The following is a 24,417-nucleotide window of genomic DNA, read 5'->3' as shown; positions in this document are numbered from 1 at the left end:
CGACCTTAACTATAAAAATATTATGTTATTTATTCCACACAGTGAACGCCGTAAAATAAAAAAATAAAAATACTGACATAATTGCTATTTTTTGGTCACTTTGTCTTCCAAAAATTGAAATAAAAAGTGATCAAAAAGTCGCATGTACCCAAAAATGGTACCTATAAAAACTATAACTCGTCTCGCTAAAAATAAGCCCTCATACAGCTCCGTCAACGAAAAAATTAAAACCGTTATGGCTCTCAAAACATGGCGACAGAAAAAATCCATTCTCCTTACAAAAGTTATTTTATTGTGCAAAAAGTTGTAAAACATAAAAAAGTTCTATAAATTAGGTATCACCGGAATCGGACTGACCCGCAGAATAAAGCTAACATGTAATTTATAACGCGTGGTGAACGCTGTATAAAAAGAATTTAAAAAATAATGTCAGAATTGCTGTTTTTTGGTCACCTTGCCTCCCAAAAAAAAAGGATAACATGTGATCAAAAAGTTGCATGTACCCCAAAATGGTACCAATAAAAACTACAGCTCGTCCCGCAAAAAAAACAGCCCTCATACCACTACGTCTATGAAAAAATAAAATTAGTTAAGGCTCCAATAAGCCAGGAAATAAAAATATGCAGTTGTGCCGGCCCGAGGGGAACATTTCTTCTGTTTCAAGTGGCGAATTATCAAGGCCCCTAAAATTAGGGAACCAGGAAGGGGAGAGCCCAAACATATCTGCTGGAAGCGACGGTGCCCGTATTATACCAGGAAAACACTTCTCAGCAAAATTCCTCAAACTGCAAAGGTGCGGAGTGTGGACCAAAAGAGGTATAAGAAAGGACACAGCTTATCAGTGCGACACTGGCCTGTGCAGAAAGGATTGTGTCACAGCGTAACACACATCTATGGATTATTTTATTGTTTTTGTTTACCCCATTATTATACCACCTGACTATGCCCCTTATATACTCCGCCCGGCTTACATGTACCCGCACATTATAAACGGAAACACCAGTAAGACTCAATACAAAACTACTACAAGCAAAATCCACGCTCCAAAAGCCAAATGGCGCTACCTCCCTTCTGAACCCTACAGTGTGCCCAAACTGCAGTTTACTTCCACATATAAGGCATCACCATACCCGGGAGAACCCTTTTAACAATTTTTGTGGTGTGTGTCTCCAGTGGCACAAGCTGGGCGCCAATATTGGCATATCTATAGAAAAAAATCCCATTTTCACTCTGCAACATCGAATGCACACCAATTTCTGCCAATCACCTGTGGTGTTAATATGCTCACTACACCCCTAAGTGAATACCTTGAGGGGTGTAGTTTCCAAAATGGGGTCACTTCTTGGGGGGATCCACTGTTTTGGTCCCACAGGGACTTTGCAAATGCGACATAGCGCCCAGAAACCAATCCAGCAAAATCTGTACTCCAAAAGCCAAATGGCGCTCCTTCCCTTCTGAGCTCTACTCTGTGCCCAAACAGCCGTTTATGACCACATATGTGGTATTGCCGTACACAGGAGAAGTTGCTTTACAAGAGTTGTGGTGCTTTTTTTCATTTATTTGTTGAGAAAATGAAACATTTTCAGCTAAAACTACGTCTTATTGAAGAAAAAGGATTTTTTTTTATTTTCACTGCCCAATTCTAATAAAATCTATAAAACACCTGTGGGGTCAAAATGCTCACTACACTCCTAGATGAATTCCTCAAGGGGTGTAGTTTTGTGAATGGAATCACTTTTGGGGAGTTTCCACTGTACTGGCACCTTAGGAGCTTTGCAAAAGTGACATGGTGTCAAGAAACAAATCCAGCAAAATCTGTGCTCCAAAAGCCAAATGGCGCTCCTTCTCTTCTGATCCTTGCCGTGTGCCCAAACAGCAGTTTATGACCACAAATGGGGTATTGCCGTACTCCAGAGAAGTTGCTTTACAAATGTTGTTTTTTTTTATTCCTTTATTTGTTGAGAAAATGAAAAATTTTGAGCTAAAGCTACGTCTTATTGGAAAAAAAGGATTTTTTTTTATCTTCACTGCCCAATTCTAATAAAATCTATGAAACCCCTGTGGGTTCAAAATGCTCACTACACCCCTAGATGGATTCTTCAAGGGGTGTAGTTCCCTAAATGGAGTCACTTTTTTGGTGTTTTCACTGTTTTGGTCCCTTAGGGGCTTTGCAAATGCGACGTGGTCTCCGCAAACCATTCCTGCTAAATTTGAGCTGCAAATGCCAAATGGCGCTCTTTCCCTTCTAAGCCCTGCCGTGTATCCAAACAGCCTTTTATTACCACATGTGGGGTATTGTTTTACTCGGGAGAAATTGCTTTACAAATGTAGTGGTGAATTTTCTCCTTTTAGTCCTTGTGGAAATTAGAAAAAATTAGCTAAACCTACATTTTCTTTGAAAGAATGTCGATTTTCATTTTCACGGCCTACTTCCAATAATTTCTCCAAAAAACCTGCGGGGTCAAAATGCTCACTATACCCCTAGATAATTTCCTCAAGGGGTATAGTTTCCGAAATGGGGTCACTTTTAGGGGATTTCCACTGTTTTGTCGCCGCAAGAGCCTTTCAGACCCGACATGGTGCCTAAAATATTTTCTAATAAGAGGCCCCAAAATCCTGTAGGTGTTCCTTTGTTTCTGAGGCCTGTGCTTCAGTCAATAAGTGCACTAGGGCCACATGTGGGGTATTTCTAAAAACTGCAGAATATGGGAAATAGATATTGAGTTGCGTTTCTCTGGTAAAACTTTCTGTGTTACAAAAAAAATAGATGAAAAATTAATTTCTGCAAAAAAAAAAAAAGAAATTTGAACATTTCACATCTACTTTGCCTTAATTCCTGTGAAACATCTAAAGGGTTAAGAAACTTTCTAAATGCTGTTTTGAATACTTTGAGGGGTGAAGTTTTTAAAATGGGGTGACTTATCGAGGGTTTCTAATATATAAGGCCCTAAAATCCACTTCACAACTGAACTGGCCCCTGTAAAAATAGCCTTTTGAAATTTTCTTGAAAATGTGAGAAATTGCTGCTAAAGTTCTAAGCCTTGTGATGTCATAGAAAAATAAAAGGATGTTCAAAAAACAATGCCAATCTAAAGTAGACATATGGGTGATGTTAATTAGCAACAATTTTGTGTGGTATGACAATCTGTCTTACAAGCAGATACATATAAATTTAGAAAAACGCTAATTTTTGAAATTTTACGCTACATTTTGGTGTTTTTCACAATTAAATACTTAATGTATCGAGCAAATTTTGCCAGTAACATAAAGTCCAATGTGTCACGAGAAAATAATCTCAGAATCGCTTGGATAGGTAAAAGCATTCCGAAGTTATTACCACATAAAGTGAAACATGTCAGATTTGAAAAAATTGGCTGCGTCCTGAAGGCCAAAACAGGCTGTGTCCTGAAGGAGTTAAAAAAAGAATTCATGCAATATATTGCAGTTTTCATATGTAGTGGTTAGAAAGGCAACACTGCAGAGTAATTCAAAGAAAATAATCTTGTTTTACAGCCTACAGTAAAAATGAATTGTTTCACCTTATAACCACTAGTAGGCGAACATATAATGACAGATATGCACTGCCTCAGATAATACACTAAAGGAAAATGTAGAAAGAAGAAAATGTTGTGATGTCACTGACCATTCCAGATTATTCCATTGACTCAACTGTAAAGCATTCATCATTTGCTGCAAAAAGGGAGGTTAGGAAGGCCGGGTCCATTATCATCTGCCTTCAGGAAGTAAACAAAGCAATAAATGTATAAAATAGCATAAAATTATTAAAGGAACAATCCATACACTTGGCTGTAAGCTAAAGTAATTTTTTTTTAGTTATAGTGTCCCTTTAAAGAAAACAACATGATGAATTTACCTTGTGAAAAATATCAGTGTTTGCCCACATTATATATCCACGTTAGTGATATCTTTACATATAGGGAACAATGTAGTTATTAAAGTTTTGCATCCTAAAACTGGTCTGTAGTTGCACTGCAGCTTTATGACTATGACCCTTTGACTATGTATCATATATTTTCTATGGGAGGCACTTTATAAGGATATGTAATTGCAACTTCTACAACAATTTAATTTAATCGCTATATAAATGTCTATTCTTAATGTATTTCTGATGATAGCGTGATGCTTACATTCTTTTCTATAGTAAAGTGAACACTTCTTTCAGTATTTCTGCAGAGTTGTTGTCTAAGTTTGCAAATGTGTCTCATAAATCATTGTAATGAGCTGGTTGTATTAGTATGAGAGGGAACGGAAATGTTACTCCGTTATGTGGATAGACACAGCATTAGCCCAGACCTAATTCAAGTACAAATTTATTAACCTGCAGACTGAAAGACTTCCAGGAAACATGAATCCGCTATTGGATATATTTGTCTCTACTATTGTTAGAGAAATTACATATCCTACATGATGAACATTAGAAATTAGAAGAACAAGAGAACATTCTAGTTCATGAGCCTTCAAATTTATCAAATTTTGATCAGGTCTTATCTTTTTGGCAGTCCTGGACTTGGTGGTCGGAGCTGTAAAGGGACAAGTGTAGAGCACATGGTTTGTGAGAATTCACCATGTCCCAAAGGCGTTTCAAGTTTTAGGGACCATCAGTGTCAATCTCATGAACGCAACGTCAACAAGAAGAAAAACCTCCTTACAGCTGTAATCTTCGATGGTAAGTATTTTGGATACCAGATTATTCAACCTCTTCCCCTTATGTGTCAGACATGTAAATGTTGTTCCTTATGTTGACAACTCTAATTTCTTTACATTTATTTTCCAGATAAACCATGTGAGCTGCACTGTACCCCTGCTGGCCAAGATACCCCAGTGCTGGTGTCAGACAGAGTCCTGGATGGTACACCGTGTGGTCCTTATGAGGCGGATCTCTGCGTACATGGCAGGTGCCAGGTGGAGTAGCTCACATGTTTTCCCCTCTTCTCAGATTACCTTGTCTGTTAGTTCAAGGCAAGATGAAGTCATGTTATAAACTAAGTTAAGCAAACCAACATTGTTCACTAATTCCCCCTGCACACGGCTGTAGCCGTGTGTAAGGTCTGTGACTACGGCACTGACGGGCAGTGGACTGTCACCCGCATTTGCAGGCCGTGCTCACATTAAAAAGTATAGAAGCACGGTCCGTAAATGCAAAAAATAGGACATGTCCTATTTTTTGCGGGTCATTTCTACGGCCCGGACCCTTACCCGTAAATATATGGGAGGGTGTCCGAAATGAATTGATCAGTATTTTTATCCGCAATTACAGATCCGTAATTTCGGATAAAAATGAAGGTCGTGTGCATAAGTCCTAACTCTGCTACAGTTATCCAGCTCTGTAGGAATTACAATTGTCTCACAAGTATTGGGGTGAACTGTAGTCAGACAAGTCACAACATGTTACACGCAGTGTACCAGAAGTCAGATGCTTAGACATTTTACGATGGTAGAAGGCCTGGAATTTGTTTTCGTGTTCTATGGAACTTCTACTCCTTCTCTACTGCAGCGCTATGTTCTGAAAAAGATTTGCTGACTGCCTTTCCCTCTTTTAGCTTAATTGCCTGTGAGCATTCAGTGATCAGTTTGCCTTCCCTACTACAAAACTGATAGTTGTTGTTGCTGCTGCTGTCTTATGCGAAACCTTGGTTGGGAAACACCGTAAGAAGATGTGTGCAGGTTGTCCTATTTCTTGACAAGGATATTGTAGATTACTTGGGGCATGCAGTATGCTATCTATAAACACCCCCCATTCCAAAAATAAAACTTTTCATGTCGTGTATCAAGTCACGGGAAGAGTGAGCTCCCAGGTCATTGCTCCTAACGTAAAGCACCAAGGCGTCCAGAGCTCAATCCAGCCTTGAATAAAAATTAAGTTACGGTAGAACTCCACTCCAAATGCCAATTCATCGCATGCTCAACATCAGGTCACAGCTCTGCATGCAGGACCCTAGTAAATGCATGAGTGACCTAAGATCCCCACAAGGCAAGCTCCTGGGGCTAAAGGAAAGAGATAATAACAAATAACAGTAATGCAGCAAACCTAAGCAACACAAGCACCAACTCACAACCACCCTAAACGCATATATGATCTGAATCTGCCAGACTCCCAACTCCCAATCTGCCACAACACACGGCGCCGTTGATGCTCCAATCTTGGAGTGCAAAGCAAAGTCCACTTACTGCAACCAAATCTCCTTTGGAAAACAACCACAAATTGAAAACAATAAAGGGCTCTACTGTCCAGATGAACTAACAAGGAACCTGTCCACAGGCCATTACAAACTTCATGATACACCAAGCTGGGCAAGCCAGAGAAAACTGTACCCCCAAGAACACCACTCTCTTACCCCTACCCACCTGATCAGTTTTCGATGCACCTGATCATCACAACATGAAACATCTACAAACTGCACCCATCATACGACACACACGTACGACTTACCAATTTATTGATCCAGAATGCTCTATAAAAGGCAATGGAAAAGGCAGTTTAGAACAACAAACTCTCTCTTGCAGTGAAACAACTACTATTCAAATCACCCACTTATCTGCCCAGCAAATCAAACAAAACTGGCTGCGTCCCATCTTGAAAAACCGAAGACCCCCAATAACCACTCAAAGCCCGGCAGACCTAAAATTCTTTCGTTATAATCACAACTCTAAGCAATTTAAACCAAAATGACAAATAAGCAATTTTTGGGGAAATCCCCGCAGCTGAAATTCAGTTTGTAAACGAATCCCCTATAAAAACAAGAGTAAAGGCAGGAAATCCCCATGATCACTCCTGGATCGTCGCCAGAGCCTCAAGTCTGGCTTGTGCGCAGCCGACAGGCAAACAAAATTGAAAGGAATACTTATCCCTGCTGTAGACAGTGCTGACCAACTGCATAAAATGCGTCCTATTAGCATTATATGACTGGCAAATTTCAGATTGCCTACGAGGGATATTCTCCCCCAAAGTCGAAATTTATGCACTCCCAACACCGTTCACACAATCCCCCATAACTCGTCCAAGTTACCGACTGGAAAGCAACATTCCATGGTGACCAAATCTAATTAGATTCCCAGGAAGCGTATAACTGTAGCCGGCCTTCAGTCTTGTCTGTGCCAACGGAATTCCGAAGTGGTGGGCCACCTGCTTTACATATGCAGGAGCAACGAACAGGCTATGGACTCAGCCGAACTGATGCAAAGAAAGTCGTCCAGGTAGTGCAGTACTGATAGCACACATTCCACTCGACAAACATGCTGAAGGTCTCAAAGTAAGAGCAGGAAATGGAGCACCGTATCGGTAGGCAGCAGTACACGTAATACATTCTGCCCCACATACAGCCTGACCGGTGGAAACTGTCTGGATGCACTGTCATGAGCCTGAAGGCAGATTAAATGTCCAACTTGGCCACAAGGGCCCCTGTCCCACACTGGCGCACCAAAGTCGAACCCCGTCAAAGCAGACGTATGTAACTGAGCATAGATTCTCCCCAATATCATCCTTAACAGACCGTCCTGCTGGATACAAATATTAAATGAAATTTATTGTGCGCTTTCTTTGGGGCCACGCCTAAAGGAGAGACCCACAGGTAGTGGTAGTGAATGTAGTTATGGCTCAAGTAGGATGCATAGTAACACAGAAAATGAAATCCATAATATTGAATAGGACCTTAAGGGTATGATCACACGGCAAGCAGAAAATGGCCGTAAAATAAGGAGCTGTTTTCAAGGGAAAAAAGCCCCTGATTTTCAGACGTTTTTTATGCACCAAGCATTTTATGATGCGTTTTTTACAGCTGTTTTTGGAGCTGCTTTTCTATTGAGACAATGAAACGGCTCCAAAAACAGCTCAAGAAGTGACGTGCACTTCTTTTTTACAGGGTGTTTTTTTATGTGCCGGTTTTACAAACTGACGCGTAAAAAACCGCCACGTGGGAACGTAACACCGTATTGCCCATTGAAATCAATGGGCAGATGTTTGGAGGCGTTCAGCCTCTGTATTTTCAGCCTTTTTTCGGGGCGTTTACGGCCCGAAAAATGACTGAAAATAAGCCCTGTGAACATACCCCAACTATTTAAAAAAGTAAATGCATGCACTGTGTTTTGAATTGTAGAATTAGTACCTTCTGATAGTCAGTACACACTGCAACTCACTCAGACAACCAGAACCCTACTTTATACTGACAAGCAGCAACAACTTAGAAGCAGTGCTGTCTGCAGATGGTTGGTTTTAGTTTGGCTGAGAACCTGAGTCATGTTTTAAGGCTCTTTAAAGGGATGGACATTGATTTACAGGGTAGCTACTTATAGGTGTCACTAGAGAGACAGTTTTCTTCATTCTATCGGAAAGCTATTTTGTATACGGAGGATTGCCCTAAAGATTACCTACCAGCCGGATCTCCACAAGGAGAATCGGTACCCTCAGAAAGACATTGCAATGTGATAATGCACTATGCTATTTCACATTTGAAAGATTTATTGTGGTCAATTAATCATCTTAGTTTTAAAATGCATATATTGGAGGCATTGTGTCGTAGCATTATTTTGATTCATTCAGTATGCCTTAAATGCAATACTCTACTTATTTTCTGTATATGTTCTGTATATGTAAGCACATACCCAAAGCACAACAAATCTGGACTACATAAGTATGTATGTGCTCTTGCTTTGGGGTGAGAGCTAATGAGTTCATGTTATTCCGATTAGGTCTCATAAAGTTGTGTTAATCAGACAGTGGAATGGAAATAGTTCTACAAAACAGCCGGGAGTGTTTTATGCCAGCAAAGTGCTGGGAGTGCTCATTCAGCAGATTTAGGATGTGAATGAAGAAGCAAGGGACCATTTTTCGGCAGAAAAAAAAAAATCACAATTGTAGCATAGGATTTTATGTGAATATCCAGCCAAGTGCGTTCGTAGAGCATGGCAGTAAATAGCATTGTGTCTTTGAGTTTTTAGTTAAAGTTTTTTAGTCTTTTCCTTGTCCGGTGCACAGTTCATTCTAAGAAGTATTTGTAAGCTTAAACTCTGAGATACTGGTAGCAAAAATGTTTGCAAGCATTAGATGTAGTTTTACTTTCTCTCCTTAGAATAATCTGATAAAGGTGTTTGTTTTTTTTCATGTAAAGAGAAAGGTGTCCCACAACTTGCCCATATGTAAAGACCATGGACACCTATGACATGGAAAATGTGATTTTTACATATATTAGTGGTTACCTGAAGTTTCAGGCTGCAATTTTAATTCCCCTTTTTTCGTGTGGACATTTCCAGGATGTGACTCCAGGATGCTGCTGCCTTCACTGCCTCTCATGTATCAGCACAGATTTATTCCTGTACTGCTTTCCCCTTTTACAGCCCATGATGGATCTCTGCTCCCTTGTTCTTACACTCATGAAAGGGGTGTGTAAATACCCCCCATCTTCCTCATGCAGAGACTGGGTGCTATACAGCCTGTGTGATCTCTCCTCCCTCCCCCTGCAGACTGCCATATCTGCTTTCCTCCTTATCTTCACTCTGATTTTCTGTGTACCTCCGCCTCCCTTCTGGTATCTCAACACTGAGAGAAGGGAGGGGAAGGACAGGTGACGTCAGCCCCCGAAAAGAGCAGTGTGCTGTCCAATTTATGTCAAAATCAGCAGGACAACCAGCTATGTACAGGATTTATGCAAACTCTACAGCAACAAAAATTGTAGGGAATATTTAATGAAGACTATTTGTAAAGTTGCATAAATTTGCATTTAAGAAGTAAAAACAAATAAATAAATCAGTACAATTTTTGTACTGCCTTGAAAGCTTTCCAAGGCGTTTGACTAAGTTTTTTTTTACCAACAAGACAATGGATAATATTGATTAGATGATATGTCCATATCAACCAATCAGATCACTGTTCTAATTTTTATGCCTGAATGAGAAAGAATAATAGCTGAAATCTGATTGGTTTACATGGGTAAAACCACAATTTTTTATGTGCACCTCTAGTATTATTAAATGAGTGGTTGCCATGTTGAGTTTATTTGAGTGACAGATGGCCTTTTTCTAGTTAACTATAATGGTCATTAGAATATTAAAAATCCAACTGGCCAAAACCTTACTCTAATTTCCTGAAAACATGAGCTCATCTTATTTAAGCATGCATGGCCCTTTAACAGATACCTCGCTTATCCTCAGTTTAGGCTATTCCTTTTTTTCTGTGTACTTTATTGGATCGTGATACAGTAAACATGAGAGAAGCCAGGGATGCTGGAACACAAAAAAGCAAAGGAAAACTTGAAAACATTCGCTCAGTGTTCCAGAAAAGTGACAATATTGGAGCTAATTTCTGAAATGTTTCTGTGTCTCATAAGTGAGCTTTACAGCTTTCAACACTAGAGTCAGCTTATGTCTCTGGCCAGCATCTAGTATACGGCTCTGCTTCACTACTAGTCGACTATACCTAAACATTGGAAAAACATTAATTGTTCTAATCAATACTCTTCTCCTTTTTGTTTTTAAGCCAATTACAACCAGGCTTCGTGTATGTACGTCATAGGGGAAGGAGGGTTAAATGGAGCGGGCCCATGGGCTGCGACCGCTCCATACGCTGAGACATTACACATTACAGCTGACAACCTACTCTAACTGCTGGGATCGGAGATAACTCCGATCCCAGCTGAAAGAGGTCAGCCCCGTTTGACAGCCGGTCGCCCCCAGGTCTGTCAGCTGTGCGCTCTTATTAAGCCCTCCTATTAAACCCTATATTGTGCAAACGATCCCACGTTCACTGGTTCAAGTCCCCTAGCGAGACTAATTAAAAAAGTAAAAAATATATATCTATATATGCAAAAAAAATATTAAAAGTAAAAAAAAACACCTTTTCCCACCTTTCCCCAAAGTAATGTAAAAAAAAAGAACAACAAAAACATAATTGGTATCACCTTGTCCATAAAAGTCAGAACTATTACAATTTAACATTATTTAACCCAATAGGGTGGAATGCCGTAAATAAAATAAAAACGGTTGAATTGCTGTTTTTGGTCACCTCGACTCACACAAAAATGGAAAACAAAATTTAAAAAATACTATCAATAAAAACTACAGCTTGCCTCACAAAAAACAAGCCTTCACACAGCTCAATCGAAGGAAGGATAAAAAAAAAGCTAAGGGTCTCAGAGTATGGTCACACAAAACCAATTTGACCCACAGAAAAAAGTTAACATGTAAATTTTATCTCGGGGTGAATGCCGTAAAAATGAAACCCAAAAAACAATTGGAAAATTGCTGTTTCTTTTCCATTTCACCCCACAAAATAATTTTTCAAAGTTTCCCAGTACATTGTACATACAGTACATGGTATATTAACCCCTTCACGCACCAGGACGTCCTGGTGCAGGGGGAAAAAGTATGGCGAGTGCTCACGCGCTGAGCATGCTTCACACGGTGCAGGTGTTAGCTTTGTATTACAGCTGACACCCGGGACTAACGGGCAGGAAAACAATCGTGCTGTTCCTGGCCCTTTTACCCCCTCAAATGCTGCAGTCAATCGCCGATGGTTGTCATGGCAGCTCAGGGGCCTAATGAAGGCACCCAGGTCTGCATTCACTCTGCCTCTGTTAAGACCTGCCTGTGAAAGGGCTTAACAGAAGCCTGTAAAAATTACTAAACACTGCAATACATTAGTATTGCAGTGTATTGTACCAACGATCTAATGATCGCTGGTTCAAGTCGCCTAGGGGGACTAATAGAATGTGTAAAAAAAAAAAGTGAAATAAAGTTTTTAGTAGTGAAAAAAAATAATAAAATATTAAAATTTGTAAAAAAACAAAACCTTTTTCCATTTTTTCTCTAAAGTAATGTGAAAAATGAAAAGTAAATGAAATTGGCATCGCTGCGTGCGTAAAAGTTTGGACTATTACAATATAGCATTATTTAATGTGCACGGTGAACGCAATAAAAAATAAAACAGTTAAACCGCCAAAATTGCTGTTTTTTGGTCAATTTAGCTCTTAATTCCGTCGAAAAAACGGAAACCTGCTGGAATGGTGACAAACGGAAACCATTAGCAATGTTTCCGTCACCATTGATATCAATGGTGATGCAAACGGCAGCTAAGGTTTCCGTTTGACTTTCCATTGAGGGGTTCACCCGACGGAAACCTCAGACAGAACCCCCTCAATGGAAAGCCAACGCTGATGTGAACAGGCCCTTAAAGAGCATATAAAGATTAGGTCTCCGAAAAAACAACTCCTAGAAATCTTTATCTTAGGAAGGCCACAGAATTTATAGACTATGTCTCTTTGGATGTAGTCAGACAATAAGCCCGCTGGTCTTCTCTCTCAAATTCTCAGCGGGAGATATAGACTCCAAAAATAGGTTGTGTGCGATCCTATGTAAGGGGAAATTTCTGTTTGGTTCCTATATAGATGATCTATTAGAGAAAATATTTAATAGGAAGGGGGGCTGATGTTAAATCCTCAAAATTCAGACAACAGCAAAGAAATCTTTCTCCCAATGATGCCAGAAACAAGGTGGCAGGGTGTTTAAAAGATTTTACTCCAGCTTGGTCCCACATCACAAACAGCCAGTGGGTTCTAGGCATAATCCGTGGTCTAAAATTTGATTTAGCATCCCCTCCACCCAACCAGTTTTTAATTAAAAAAAACGTTTCATTTAAATCAGAGTCACATTGCTATACTAACAGAGGTTCAGTCTCTTCAAGATCTAGGAGTTCTGGTTCCCGTCCCTCCTCAAGAATATAACACCAATATATTCTCGGCCCTCTAATCAGCGTGGTTGCTGTTCCGCCTGCAGACATCAATCCTGAGATCTTAAACGATATAACACCAAACAAAAAAGAAAAATGCAGGATCCACTAGGCAATACAAAAACGAGAAGGACTGGAGTAGAAGCTCGAAAGGATAATTTAATGAACGTACAACGCTTTTCAAGGTCATCCTGACCTCTTCCTCAGGTACAATGTACCAGAGGAAGAGGTCAGACCGACCTTTAAACACATGGAACGTTCATTAAATCATCCTTTTGAGCCTCTACTGCAGTCCTTTTGGTGGCGCCCAGTGGATCCTGCATTTTTCTTTTTTGCTTGGTGTTATATCATTTATGATCTCAGGATTGATGTCTGCAGGCGGATCAGCAACCACGCTGATTGGTGGGCCGAGAATATTCTATACACGCATCCTAGAGTTGTGCCTGCTGTTTTCCACAACTCTGTCTGGTGAGTGCGGCTTGATCCGGTCCAGTTGATTTTCTTACCCTTCTCTGTTTTTCTGCACTATGGAGCTTTTTTTATGTTAATTTAGTCCTTAAGAATATGTCCAGGAATTCTATGTGCCCCTATTTTCAGTAAACAAAAAACAAACGGGTCATTAAAAACTATTATAGATCTAAAGTCCCTCAACAACTTCTCGAAATACCAAAGATTCAAAATGGAGACAATAAAATCAACTATGAACCTCCTTTTTAAGAATTGTTATATGTCGTCAGTAGACATAAAAGACTACCATGTCCCTGTTCATTAGGAGTTTTAAGAAAAAAGGATTGCGTTTTATCTAAACTTCACTTTGACACATCTGCAATTTTTGGTGCCTGAACCAGAAGACTACAAGTCTGGAGATAAACTGTTTTTTGCAACCTGACATAATCGGAAGACAAGCAAATTTTTTCCCTGAGTCCAAGAGAACACCCAGCAGGTCTGGATGCATTCACTAAGGAGTGGAATTTCCATCTGGCCATTGCCTTTCCACCTCTAGCAATGTTCCTGAGAGTCAAAATCAGAGAGAGCAGGTATACAATCATATTGATTGCCCTACTTTGGCCCAGGGGGACCTAGTTCCCCTGGCTATGCAAGATGTCCTTATCAGACCTTTGGGTTTTTCCAGAGATTCCATTGTTCTGACACCGTGGACTATCCTCCATTCACAGGTGATGGGCCTTCATCTCTCGGCCTTGATCCTCAGAGGTCCGTTCTTAGAGGTATTTCAGAGTCCGTAAGATCTACATTTTTAGAAAGTTGCAAGCCAGTTACCTGTGCGATATATGGTAGAGTCCGGAGGACTTATGAGAAGCTCCTCGGTTCTTCTAATATTCTATCCTTAAAACCCAATGTATCTGAAATTCAGAATTTTCTGCAGGCAGGTTTGGATAAAGGGTTAAAGCTAGCTACCATAAGAGTACACAATTCCGCAATAAGTGCACTTTTTCGTCATTGGTTAACCACTGATATGTGGATAATACATTTTTTTTTAAAAACTGCGGCTAAATTATGTCCCACTCTCAGGTCCCAGTTTCCCCCATAGGACCTTAACTAAGTTCTCAGTGGTCTGGTTAAGCCCCCATTTGAATCTTTGTCTAAAACCATGCACACATTTGGGGTTACTTTATTCTTGTTTTATTTTTTTTACATACATCTATTTTGTCCCCTGTTTAAATACAGCCGCTGGCGCTCTATTCATCCACTGGCGCTCCATTCATTCTGTATGGGACTGATGGAAATTAGTGAGTGCTATTCTTAGCTAACTTAGTCAGTCCCATAGAAAATGAATGAAGCAGCTGGTTGGGGTCCCAGCGGTGGGACCGCAAGCTATTAAACACTGGTCCCCTATCCCGTGGATAGGTGAAAAGTTGTTATGGTATAAAAAAAGGACTTCTGAGAAGTATGGTTAAGTAAGTATGGATGCTTCCTTAGATTGGTGAAGATCACCTGTTACACAATATTGTATCGTGTCCAAGAGACCACATTGGTGTACACCACCAAGTTAATCTAAGTTAGATCAGGAAAAGGAAAGGGGGAAAAAAGCATGTGGTCTGTGAAAAAATTAATAAATAACTTTTATTGTTTTTACATTAAAAGGAACAAATGATTAAAAGGTCCAGTGGTGCAATTTGGTATGTGTGAGTGACCCCTCAGTTCACACACCCTTGGCTATGAATTATATGATAAGGTAGTTTATAATATTGCTGTCAGTATGCTCCGTTAGCAGTGCTTGGTAATTAGACTGTAATTGCCACAAATTGCAATGCAAAAACCCCCCCAATCTCTCTCTCATTTTCTAGTGTTAATGGACATCTGCATATCTGCAAGGCTCATAACATGCCTGCAACTCAATTTGAACTCATATATCTATGGTGTATTATAGCTGCTGCCATATGTTCTCTTCTAATCCTTAATGACAAATACTTGTATTTCCATACCAATCGAGACCAAGGTCTCTCATTGGCTAATGGGGCTGTCAGTCAACCAAGAACCCTATTTATAGGGCGGTTTAATGGCGGCTTTTCACCCCTAGAAGAAGCCAGAATTCTGGCGAAACGCGCGTCGGGTGCTTAGCAACAATTTTAACAATTCCTCTGGTGCACTACTTGGCCCTAGCTGTTTAGGCTCCATCACTCGCTCCACGATCCTCTCATGTGCGCTCACGGCTGCTAGCTGCCTGCTGGTTGTCCGTGCTTGTGGCTGCAGTGCGCCCTGCTGTTGCTTCCAATCAGCTGGGTGTTTGAATTCTGTCTGGCTCAGTGCCGGCTCCCGTTGGTGATTCATATTCACCTGCGGGTACTGACAGCAGCCCCGCCGCACACATACAGTCGTTCTCGGGGTGAGGTTCGGTCCCGGGACCTTAGCCCTTGCCGCTCTGCTTTTGCCCAGGTTTGTGCTGAGGCATACCCTGCTTTAGTACATAGGCAACTTGCAGGCGGTCAATGTGACACTGCCTCTCGGCTGACAGCTGAGTACGGCCACTATTGCTCACGACCGTTATAATAGCAGAGCCACTCCCGTGAATGACTCCTTCACATTGCCTCTTAGCTAACAGCTGCGAGTATTCCCATTTACACACACGGCCGTTCCCCACGCTGCTGCTCTGATTTGCAGGGACACCAGCGTGAGGGTGCGGTTAAGTGACTGTTCACATTGTTACACCAACACTAACGCAGGGGAGTAAGGTTTGCGGGGCCTCACCTCGCTTATTACAATAATATCACAATTTTCCTTCTCAACACGCAGCAGGGCATATCAATACTGGCCCAGCTGCGCTTATTGCTGCATAGTGTAACAGACATAACCCCAATCTAAGTAACACAGTCAGTCTCAATTCAAGACAGAGTGATCGGCATAATTTATAGCTCAAAAGCTTCATTCATTTGCATTGCAATTTGTGGCAATTACAGTCTAATTACCAAGCACTGCTAACGGAGCATACTGACAGCAATATTATAAACTACCTTATCATATAATTCATAGCCAAGGGTGTGTGAACTGAGGGGTCACTCACACATACCAAATTGCACCACTGGACCTTTTAATCATTTGTTCCTTTTAACGTAAAAACAATAAAAGTTATTTATTAATTTTTTCACAGACCACATGCTTTTTTCCCCCTTTCCTTTTCCTGATCTAACTTGGATGCTTCCTTACCACTATTGTTTCAATAAAAATCAATATATTTGGAGACCTGGGATTTATAGTTGTCATAGAGGAGGTTGTTCCATCTATTAGCCAGAGCAGTGCACCTCAGCAAAGAGCATCTTCCTCGCTGGTGAACTCGGTGCAATGTGTTACAGGGTGGAAACATTTTTGTAATACTACAGTGTGTGTTAATTTACTGATCAGCCATAACATTAAAACCACTTACAGGCGAATTGAATGACTTTGATTATCTTTTTTTCTTGATTATTAAAATAGTGCCTGTCAAGGGGCAGGATATATTAGGCAGAAAGTGAACAGTCAATTCTTGAAGTTGATGTGTTGGAAGCAGAAAAAAACGTTGAGTTTTTAAGTGCCTGTCCACAACTCGACATACAGTTAGGTTATGTGGATAACAAGGGATCAGGAGCTGTGCCCGCGCCATCTAGAGCGGGTGTCAGCTGTAACTTACAGCTAATACCCTGCTGCAACGGCTGGGATCAGAACTAGTATCTAAGACCGTAACCAAGGGGGCTCCCTCCGTTATCCTATCAGCGTCCCCACAACGTGATCACAGGGTGCCGATGGATTGTCATGCCAGTCGTGGACATAACAAAGGCAGGGCCTAATAATAGGTTGTCTGTCAGTAGGACATGGATAGGCCAGACTACAGGCAATACAGGAGCGATCGGAACATTGCACAGTCAAGTCCCATAGTGTGTCAAAAAATAATAATTTAATCAAATTAAGTTTATTAAAAAAAAAACAATCATTTAAATCTATATTTTCTTACATTAAAAATCCTCATGTACTGTAAAATATACATATTTGGTATTGTTTCATTCGTAACGACATGTATAATAAAGTTAAAATGCTATATATAGCCCGCGCAGTGAACGCCATTAAAAAAATCTCAAAAACAATGGTGGAATTGCTGTTTTTTCTCATTAACTTCCCTCAACAAAAATAAATAAAAGCTAATCAATGTCTCGTACCCCTGAATGATACTATTGAAAAATATAACTCCCGCAAAAACAAGCCCTTATGAAGCTATGTAGATAGAAATATTTTTAATCTTTGGCTCTCTGAATGGGGCAATGCAAAAAAATGTTTTTTCTTTGAAAAACTTTTATTGTAAAAAAGGGGTAAAATATAAAGAAAACTATACGTATCTATGATTGGCATAAATGTTCTAACCTGTAGAATAAAATTAAAATGTTATTTATACCGTACAATGAACGGCATAAAAAAGATTACAAAAATAAGACCATTGCGGAATTGCTGCTTTTGTCTTGCCCCCTCCCCTGACATTTGTTTTAAATTTAATGAAAGTGAATCAATGAAGGATTGTTACCCAAAAATAATACTATTGGGAAATACTACTCTCCCCGCAAAACACATGCCCTCATACGGCTAAGTTGACAGAAAAATAAAAAAGTTTTACCTCTTAAAATACGAAGGTAAAAAAACAGGCCAAAACAGGTAGCACCCGGAAGAAGTTTATATTTTGGTTGATTGGTGTATAGCAGTTTGCAGGAATCTATGACCTGCAAACAGTATTTGTTCTAGAGGTAAGGACAGCCACCTAGCAACAGCTAATGGGTGCAGGTGACAGCCTCCCCGGGCCGTCTAAGATGCGATCGCGGCTGCTATTAGTGGCCGCGGTCACGTTATCTCGGGAGGAGTTCTCGCAAGTGTGCGGGAACTACCCTCAGAATTTTTCCAAGGAGGCAAGATGGCTAGTCCAAATCCCTGTTGACCAATTGGGAATTGAATAAAGCATGGAAACATCACCAGTAATGCTATACGAATGCTTTAATAACAACACAGATCAAAACAGCACACTTCAGTTTTTTTGACGGTCCCGTTGCTCCGTTCCGACAAAAGTAGAGCATGTCCTACTTTGGTCCGAGATTCCGTGACCATGAGGCACATGCAAGTCAACGGGGGCGTCAAAAAAACTGAAGGCATACGTGTTTCGTCCGTGTGTGACGGAGCCGTTGCCTAGCAACGGCCAGGCGGGCAGAAGTACATTTGAGATATTACACTAATCGGCAGCCACTTATCTCTATCCAGCACTGATAGAGAGAAGGGGCTGCTGATAAAAATAAAATAAAAAGCAGTTCAAACGTACCCTAGTCGTTGTCTTGGTGACGAGCCCCTCTTCTTCCTCCAGTCCGACCTTTCTGTATGACGCGGCAGTCCATGTGTCCGCTGTAGCCTGTGATTGGCTGCAGAGGCGGTCACGTGGGATGAAGCGTCATCCCTGGAGGCCGGCCTTCTGACGTCATCCAGTCCGGCGTGACTGCCACTACAGCTTGTGATTGGCTGCAGCGGTGACATGGGATGAAACGTCAGCCCAGGAGGCCGGACAGGAGGAAAATGCAGGGAGTTCTGGGTAAGTATGAACTGATTTTTTTATTTCATTCAAATTGTATTTTGCGAGCACCGAGCATGGTCATTCTTCAGCGCTAGTCACTGTCCAGGGTGCTGAAAGAGTTACCGATCAGTGCAGCCCATTAACTCTTTCAGCACCCTGTACAGTGACTAGCGCTGAACAATCCTGCTCTTTCAGCACCCTGGACAGTACCATGCTCGGCGCTCGGAAACGGAAACACAGAGTGCACACGGGAGTGCACACTTAAACCACACGGCCGCTAAAACGGGCACACAGATCCGTCAAAAACGGACGCTAAAACGGTGAAGGAAGTTTGCACGAGGCCTAATACATAGAAGAAGGGTCCTGAGAGTGTGAAGTAAGTCCTAGTCTAGGAGTGAAGCTTCAAGACCAGTGTCTTATTTCTTGGATTCGGCTTACAGATGACTCCCAAGTCTCTGGTTTCTTTGTTGACCTAAAAGATAGAGACAATAAGTAGGCAGCTACCACAGAACAACCTTGTTGGGGAGGGAGAATCGGAGGGATAGAGTTGCTATGTGGCTGTCCTTACCCCTAGAACAAATACCTTTTTCAGGTCATAGATTCCTGCAAACTGCTTTGTTCATCGGGGAGGCAGCCACCTAACACCAGCTAATGGGTTGAGTAACACACACCTGGTCGTAGTTCTGAGAAACTCAAGGTGTTGTGTTTTGGAAAGACGCCAATAGAACTTGATGAAGGTTTTGCTAGAGGATCATCTAGCTGCTCGGAGTATGGAAGCAAGGGGAATCCCTTTGGCTGCAGCTCTTGAGGAAGCTGCAGCTCTGATAGAGTGGGCTTTGAATAAATTGTTATTAATGCCTGCGCTTTTCATCGCAAATAAAATCCAACCTCTAATTGTATCAGCAGACGCTTTCCAGAACGGAGGTCTGGAAGTGATGAAGAGATTGGTAATCTCAGCTCTCTAAGAAGCAGAAAGGGCAAGATACCCCTGAAGTGTATCAACTAAACATAATGATGATTACTCTAGATCCCTGACTAGGTATAGTTCCACTGGCGTCTCATCCAGATGAGAAGTTTTTGTTCTCATTTTTTTAATTTTTTTCACAAGTCAGGAAATATTATAAATTAGATTCTAATTTATAACATTTCCATGTGCTGGTCACTAGAGGGAGCAATTCCCAAAATTGCAGCATTGTAATGTGGTAAAGCAACCTCATTGCCTTATGCTGCAAATTTGGTGTAGACACACACGCTCTAGTGTGCTCGCACAATGCCCCCTCCTTTATCCTGGCTAGTTCCAGGAGAAAGGAGGGGGTTGAATGTTCAAACCTCCTACACTGTGTGCCGCCATTTTTTGAGCGAATGCACAGTGTAGGAGGATTAGATACAGTGTAATCACACAGTATAACACGCACAAACACAAACATAACTTACCTGCTCCTGCCACCGCCGCTGCCTCCGCTCCGTCCGCTCCTAGTCCTTGCTTCTAAACATATGAACGGAAGCCGTGACCGGAAGTAGTCATCTTACTGTCCGGCTGCGGCTTCCGGTCCACTTGAAAATGGCGCCGGATGTCGCTAGGCCGAATACCCTCCTTTTGGACTGTGTGGGAGCGGCACATGCGCCGTTCCCACACAGACAGCGTATGCTATAGTGAATGGAACGGCTCCCGTTCGCATTCACTATGGGGATGTATGTGCCGTATTCCATCTCTGTATGTGTCGTTAATCGACACATACAGAGATGAAAAAAAAATGGCGAAGTAAAAGTTAGAAAAAAGTAAAACACAAAAACACAAATAAATAAAATTTCTTTTATTAACATACTAAAACCAAAAACATATAAAAAAATAATAATTTCGCGACACCTGTCCTTTAAGAACTAGTTAGAAACCTCCTGGTGTGACAAATAGTCAATGTTCTGTAATATGAAAAAGAGTAAGTTCTGCTGTACGTGCTTCAATGGCTAAAGAAAGAAGGCATGCTAGCTTTATAGAGGCTCTGTCACCAGTTTATAACTGCCCTATCGCCTACCTAATGTAATAGGTGCTTTGATGTAGATAAGTACTGTTTTTTGGCTGAAGGCGATGTCTGGTCATTCTCCCGACACTCCGGTGAAGTTACTGGGGGAGTAAGTGATGGCACAGCGTGATCTTGCGAGATCACGCTGTGCTGTGAGTACAGCTGGACATGAATGAAGAGAAGTGTATGACGCCGATTGGTCAGTGTCATACACTTTTCTTTACAACTCCCACTTGGTCAAAAGTAAAAACACGCCCAGTTGGGCATTAAGACCATATTTGCATAAATCTTAAAATCTTCATAACTTTGTCAAAAATAAACATTTAAAAAAACCTAAAAAAAAAAGCAGTACTTATCTACATCAAAGCGCGTATTACATTAGGTAGGGGATGGTGCAGTTATAAACTGATGACAGAGCCTCTTTAAGCCTTTGTTCCAAAGGTGACAGTCTCCCTCAGTCGTGGTGCTAAGAAACTGTAATAGGGGATCAATATCCCAGGTGCATGAGAATTTAGGAGCAACAGGAGAAGTGCCCTTAATTAACCTAAGGTATAGTTTGTTCTGGGTGAGATCTGGTGTTAACAATTGTAATGCAGAACCACTGACTTAAAGTGTAGCTAAACATTTGACAAACTTCTGACATGTCATAGTGACATGTCAGAAGTTTGGATTGGAGGGGGTCCGAGCACTGAGACCCCCGCCAATCGCTAGAACGAAGCATCTGAAGCGCTCGTGTGAGCGCTCAGCCGCTTCGTGTCTGTTCTGCTTTTTCCGGAAAGCCGATATATTGGAGTACGGGCTCATAGACTTTCTATTGAGTCCGTACACTGATACATTTATTTCCGGAAAAAGCCGAACAGACACGAAGCGACTGTGCGCTCACACGAGCGCTTCAGCTGCTTCATTCTAGCGATTGGTGGGGGTCTCAGTGCTCGGACCCCCACTAATCCAAACTTCTGACATGTCACTATGACATGTCAGAAGTTTGTCAAACGTTTAGCTACACTGTTGCAAGTCAAACGTGCCAGGAATTTCTGAGTTAGGTACTCCAGAGGCGCATCGAGCTGGGAGAGAGGACTAACTCTAGTTATCAAATTTGAGTAACAGGTCTGAAATTCATCAATAATAAGTTTGTATCTATTTGTGGTTCTAGGGTTCAAAGAGTGGTTGATTAGTTGGTTAACGTTGTCCGATAAGTTCAAGAAGAGCCTATCAGAGCCACTATCCACATTAATTGTGGAAGTTGAACCAGGAGATCTTCCGATCCCTGAAAAGTCTGTTGTCTTGCTCCCTTGGATTAGTTTGTGGATCACTGGGTACCAGGGTCTGGAAGGTCAAACTGGGTAGACCAGTACCATCCCCTCCACTTCATCCTCTTGGATCTTCCGCAACAGCCGGGACAGTAGTGTTGGGGGAGGGAAAGAATAAAGGTTCCTTAGGTGGGTCCATGAAAAGGACAAGGTGTACACTCTTCATGCCCCTTGAGACCAAGTTCTGGAAACAAACTTTTTGGTCTGAGCCGAGGTGGCTGAGGCAAAAAGATCTATTTCCCTGACACCTAATATGTGCTTTATTTTCTGGGAGATCCCTCGTTTCAGAGTCACTAAAGACAATATCATCTTCTGTCGTGACAACACATCCGGCTGGGATTTTTGAAGGGGCCAACGCTGGAAGGATTTGCTCTCATCTGGGTAAATGGTCTGGTGAAGGATCTCTTAGGGTGTCCCAGATTATCACGGACCAATTTAACATGTGCCATACATTTTCTTTGAATGCATCTTTTGATTTATTATCATTTTGTGCTCTGAGGGTGGAGAGACAATCTCATGCTGTTCATATAGGACTTTGAGGATTGTAACTCTCATATTTTATGTCAAGAAATTCATAAGAAACCCTATATTTTTTAACAACAAATTAAAAAAAACACGAACGTTTTTCATTCTGTTTAGACCCTCTGTTAACAAAACTTATCACAAAAAAATGATAGTATGAACCTAGTAGTACCTAAGCTGCCCAGTGACTTGTGTGTTCAGAGGGGAGATAACATGATAGCACTTTATGGTGCATGAAATAGAAGATATTGGTGGCATGAAAGGGTCCCTGCGGAGACTTTGTATGTATTGGGTGCACCAATTTTTAGCGCAACCCGTTATATAGTATTTATCCCTTTTATTGTACATTTTGTATTCATATAGAAACTCATTTAGTGATAACTAATCTTTTAATATATAATATATATCTAAAGTGCTTGGTAGCCTTCCCTTATATTATTGGTACCTCACATTGGAATATATAGTTCCTGACGTAACATCTGGCATTCATTAGGGTAAATCGCTCTGTGAGACCGGTTAATACAGCAACATGTGGCAGACATTAGGAACTACGTCAACTCACTGAGATATTTCTGACTTGATTTGGGTCGGAGCATTGACCTTGTTTGCTGTAAAACCACAGTAACTGGGCCGACACTGTTGTGCCTAATTCCAGATATTACTCCCCTGCTGCCATCGTTTTAACCTGTAATTTCCTGGAGGTGCCTGTAAAAAGTGATCAGGTTCAAAATATATCCTCTTATACGTCACAGTAGACTCAATGAGTGTTGATTTCTGATGGAAATGAGTTAATATTTGCAGTTAAGCTGTTTTTGGCAAGTCATTGACATGAATCCCTGTGAGGCCCCTCTCAATATCACCTTGATTACAGTAACATTTAACCTCCATTTCCCAGCTCTCTTATGTGTACCTACAGTATTGTGGCTCGAGCGCTGGTGTCAACTTCCCTCATATTATGCTCTGCTCTTCTCTCCTACCCTGCTTTTTTATTAAATTAGTATTAAGGGGAGATCACCTCTCAGTCCCTGAGCACTGCACTGTATTAGTACCTCCTCCCTGTGTGTGTCTTAGTAATACATGTGAAATGCACTCATTTTCTCCATTTCTTTTTTTATATTATTCTGACAACTGGTGGCTGGAACTGCTTACAGACCATTGAGCCTTGAATCACAAATCCGTCTCTTAATTTGCTCCGAGATACCTATGTTTTAGCATCAGACATTTCTGTTTTCTTTTTAAAGTTCCAAGGTATACCCTCCAATATTTTGAAAAAGAAAATGGTAACATGGTCATAGCAGGCCAACCATTAGGTAGAATGTTTGGCCACGTAGCACATTCAAGGGTGTACATATCATAGAGGCAGATCATTCGGCTGCTTTGGGGCCCTTGAAAAGATGGGCCCAGTTCTGGTTGGTCCCATCCACTTTGCTACGGGATGGCAAGAACCTGTGCAGGACCTGCATTGTCAGGAAATAAGGGGGAATTGGCTGAACGGTAATGGAAAAAGTTTGGAAAGGTAAATAAACACAGTCCTTTCTGTCCTAGGTGCCACAACCCAATACCGTAATGGAGGCTCCATTTTGATATTTTCTATGGGGCCCTCTTTCTTCTATGTACACCACTGAGTACACTAAATAATGCGGATCATGACACCTAAGGCTCCACTATGAAGCGATGGCATAATCCTGGGATATGCCACTACTTGCTAATCTGTAAGAGTCCAACTGCTGGGACCTCCATCAATCCTCAAAATGAAAGGGCTGGAGTGCTATTTATACGCTGCAGCTCCTTCACTGA

At 41.2% G+C, this 24,417-nt stretch overlaps 1 protein-coding gene across 1 annotated transcript in view; it reads left to right on the top strand.

The window, feature by feature from the left end:
• ADAMTS17 (ADAM metallopeptidase with thrombospondin type 1 motif 17) overlaps positions 1 to 24,417 on the top strand; it is a 281,500-nt gene that overhangs the window by 161,561 nt on the left and 95,522 nt on the right. Inside the window, exons 13-14 of the mRNA XM_075858251.1 lie at positions 4,521 to 4,687; positions 4,796 to 4,923. Coding sequence (XP_075714366.1) covers positions 4,521 to 4,687; positions 4,796 to 4,923 — 295 coding nt within the window. The remainder of the gene's footprint in view (positions 1 to 4,520; positions 4,688 to 4,795; positions 4,924 to 24,417) is intronic.

The sequence above is a fragment of the Rhinoderma darwinii genome, chromosome 3 (assembly GCF_050947455.1).
Source record: "Rhinoderma darwinii isolate aRhiDar2 chromosome 3, aRhiDar2.hap1, whole genome shotgun sequence".
Classification (NCBI taxonomy): domain Eukaryota; kingdom Metazoa; phylum Chordata; class Amphibia; order Anura; family Rhinodermatidae; genus Rhinoderma; species Rhinoderma darwinii.
The sequence above is the reverse complement of the archived record's forward strand: the minus strand, read 5'-3'. Positions and strand labels throughout refer to the sequence as shown.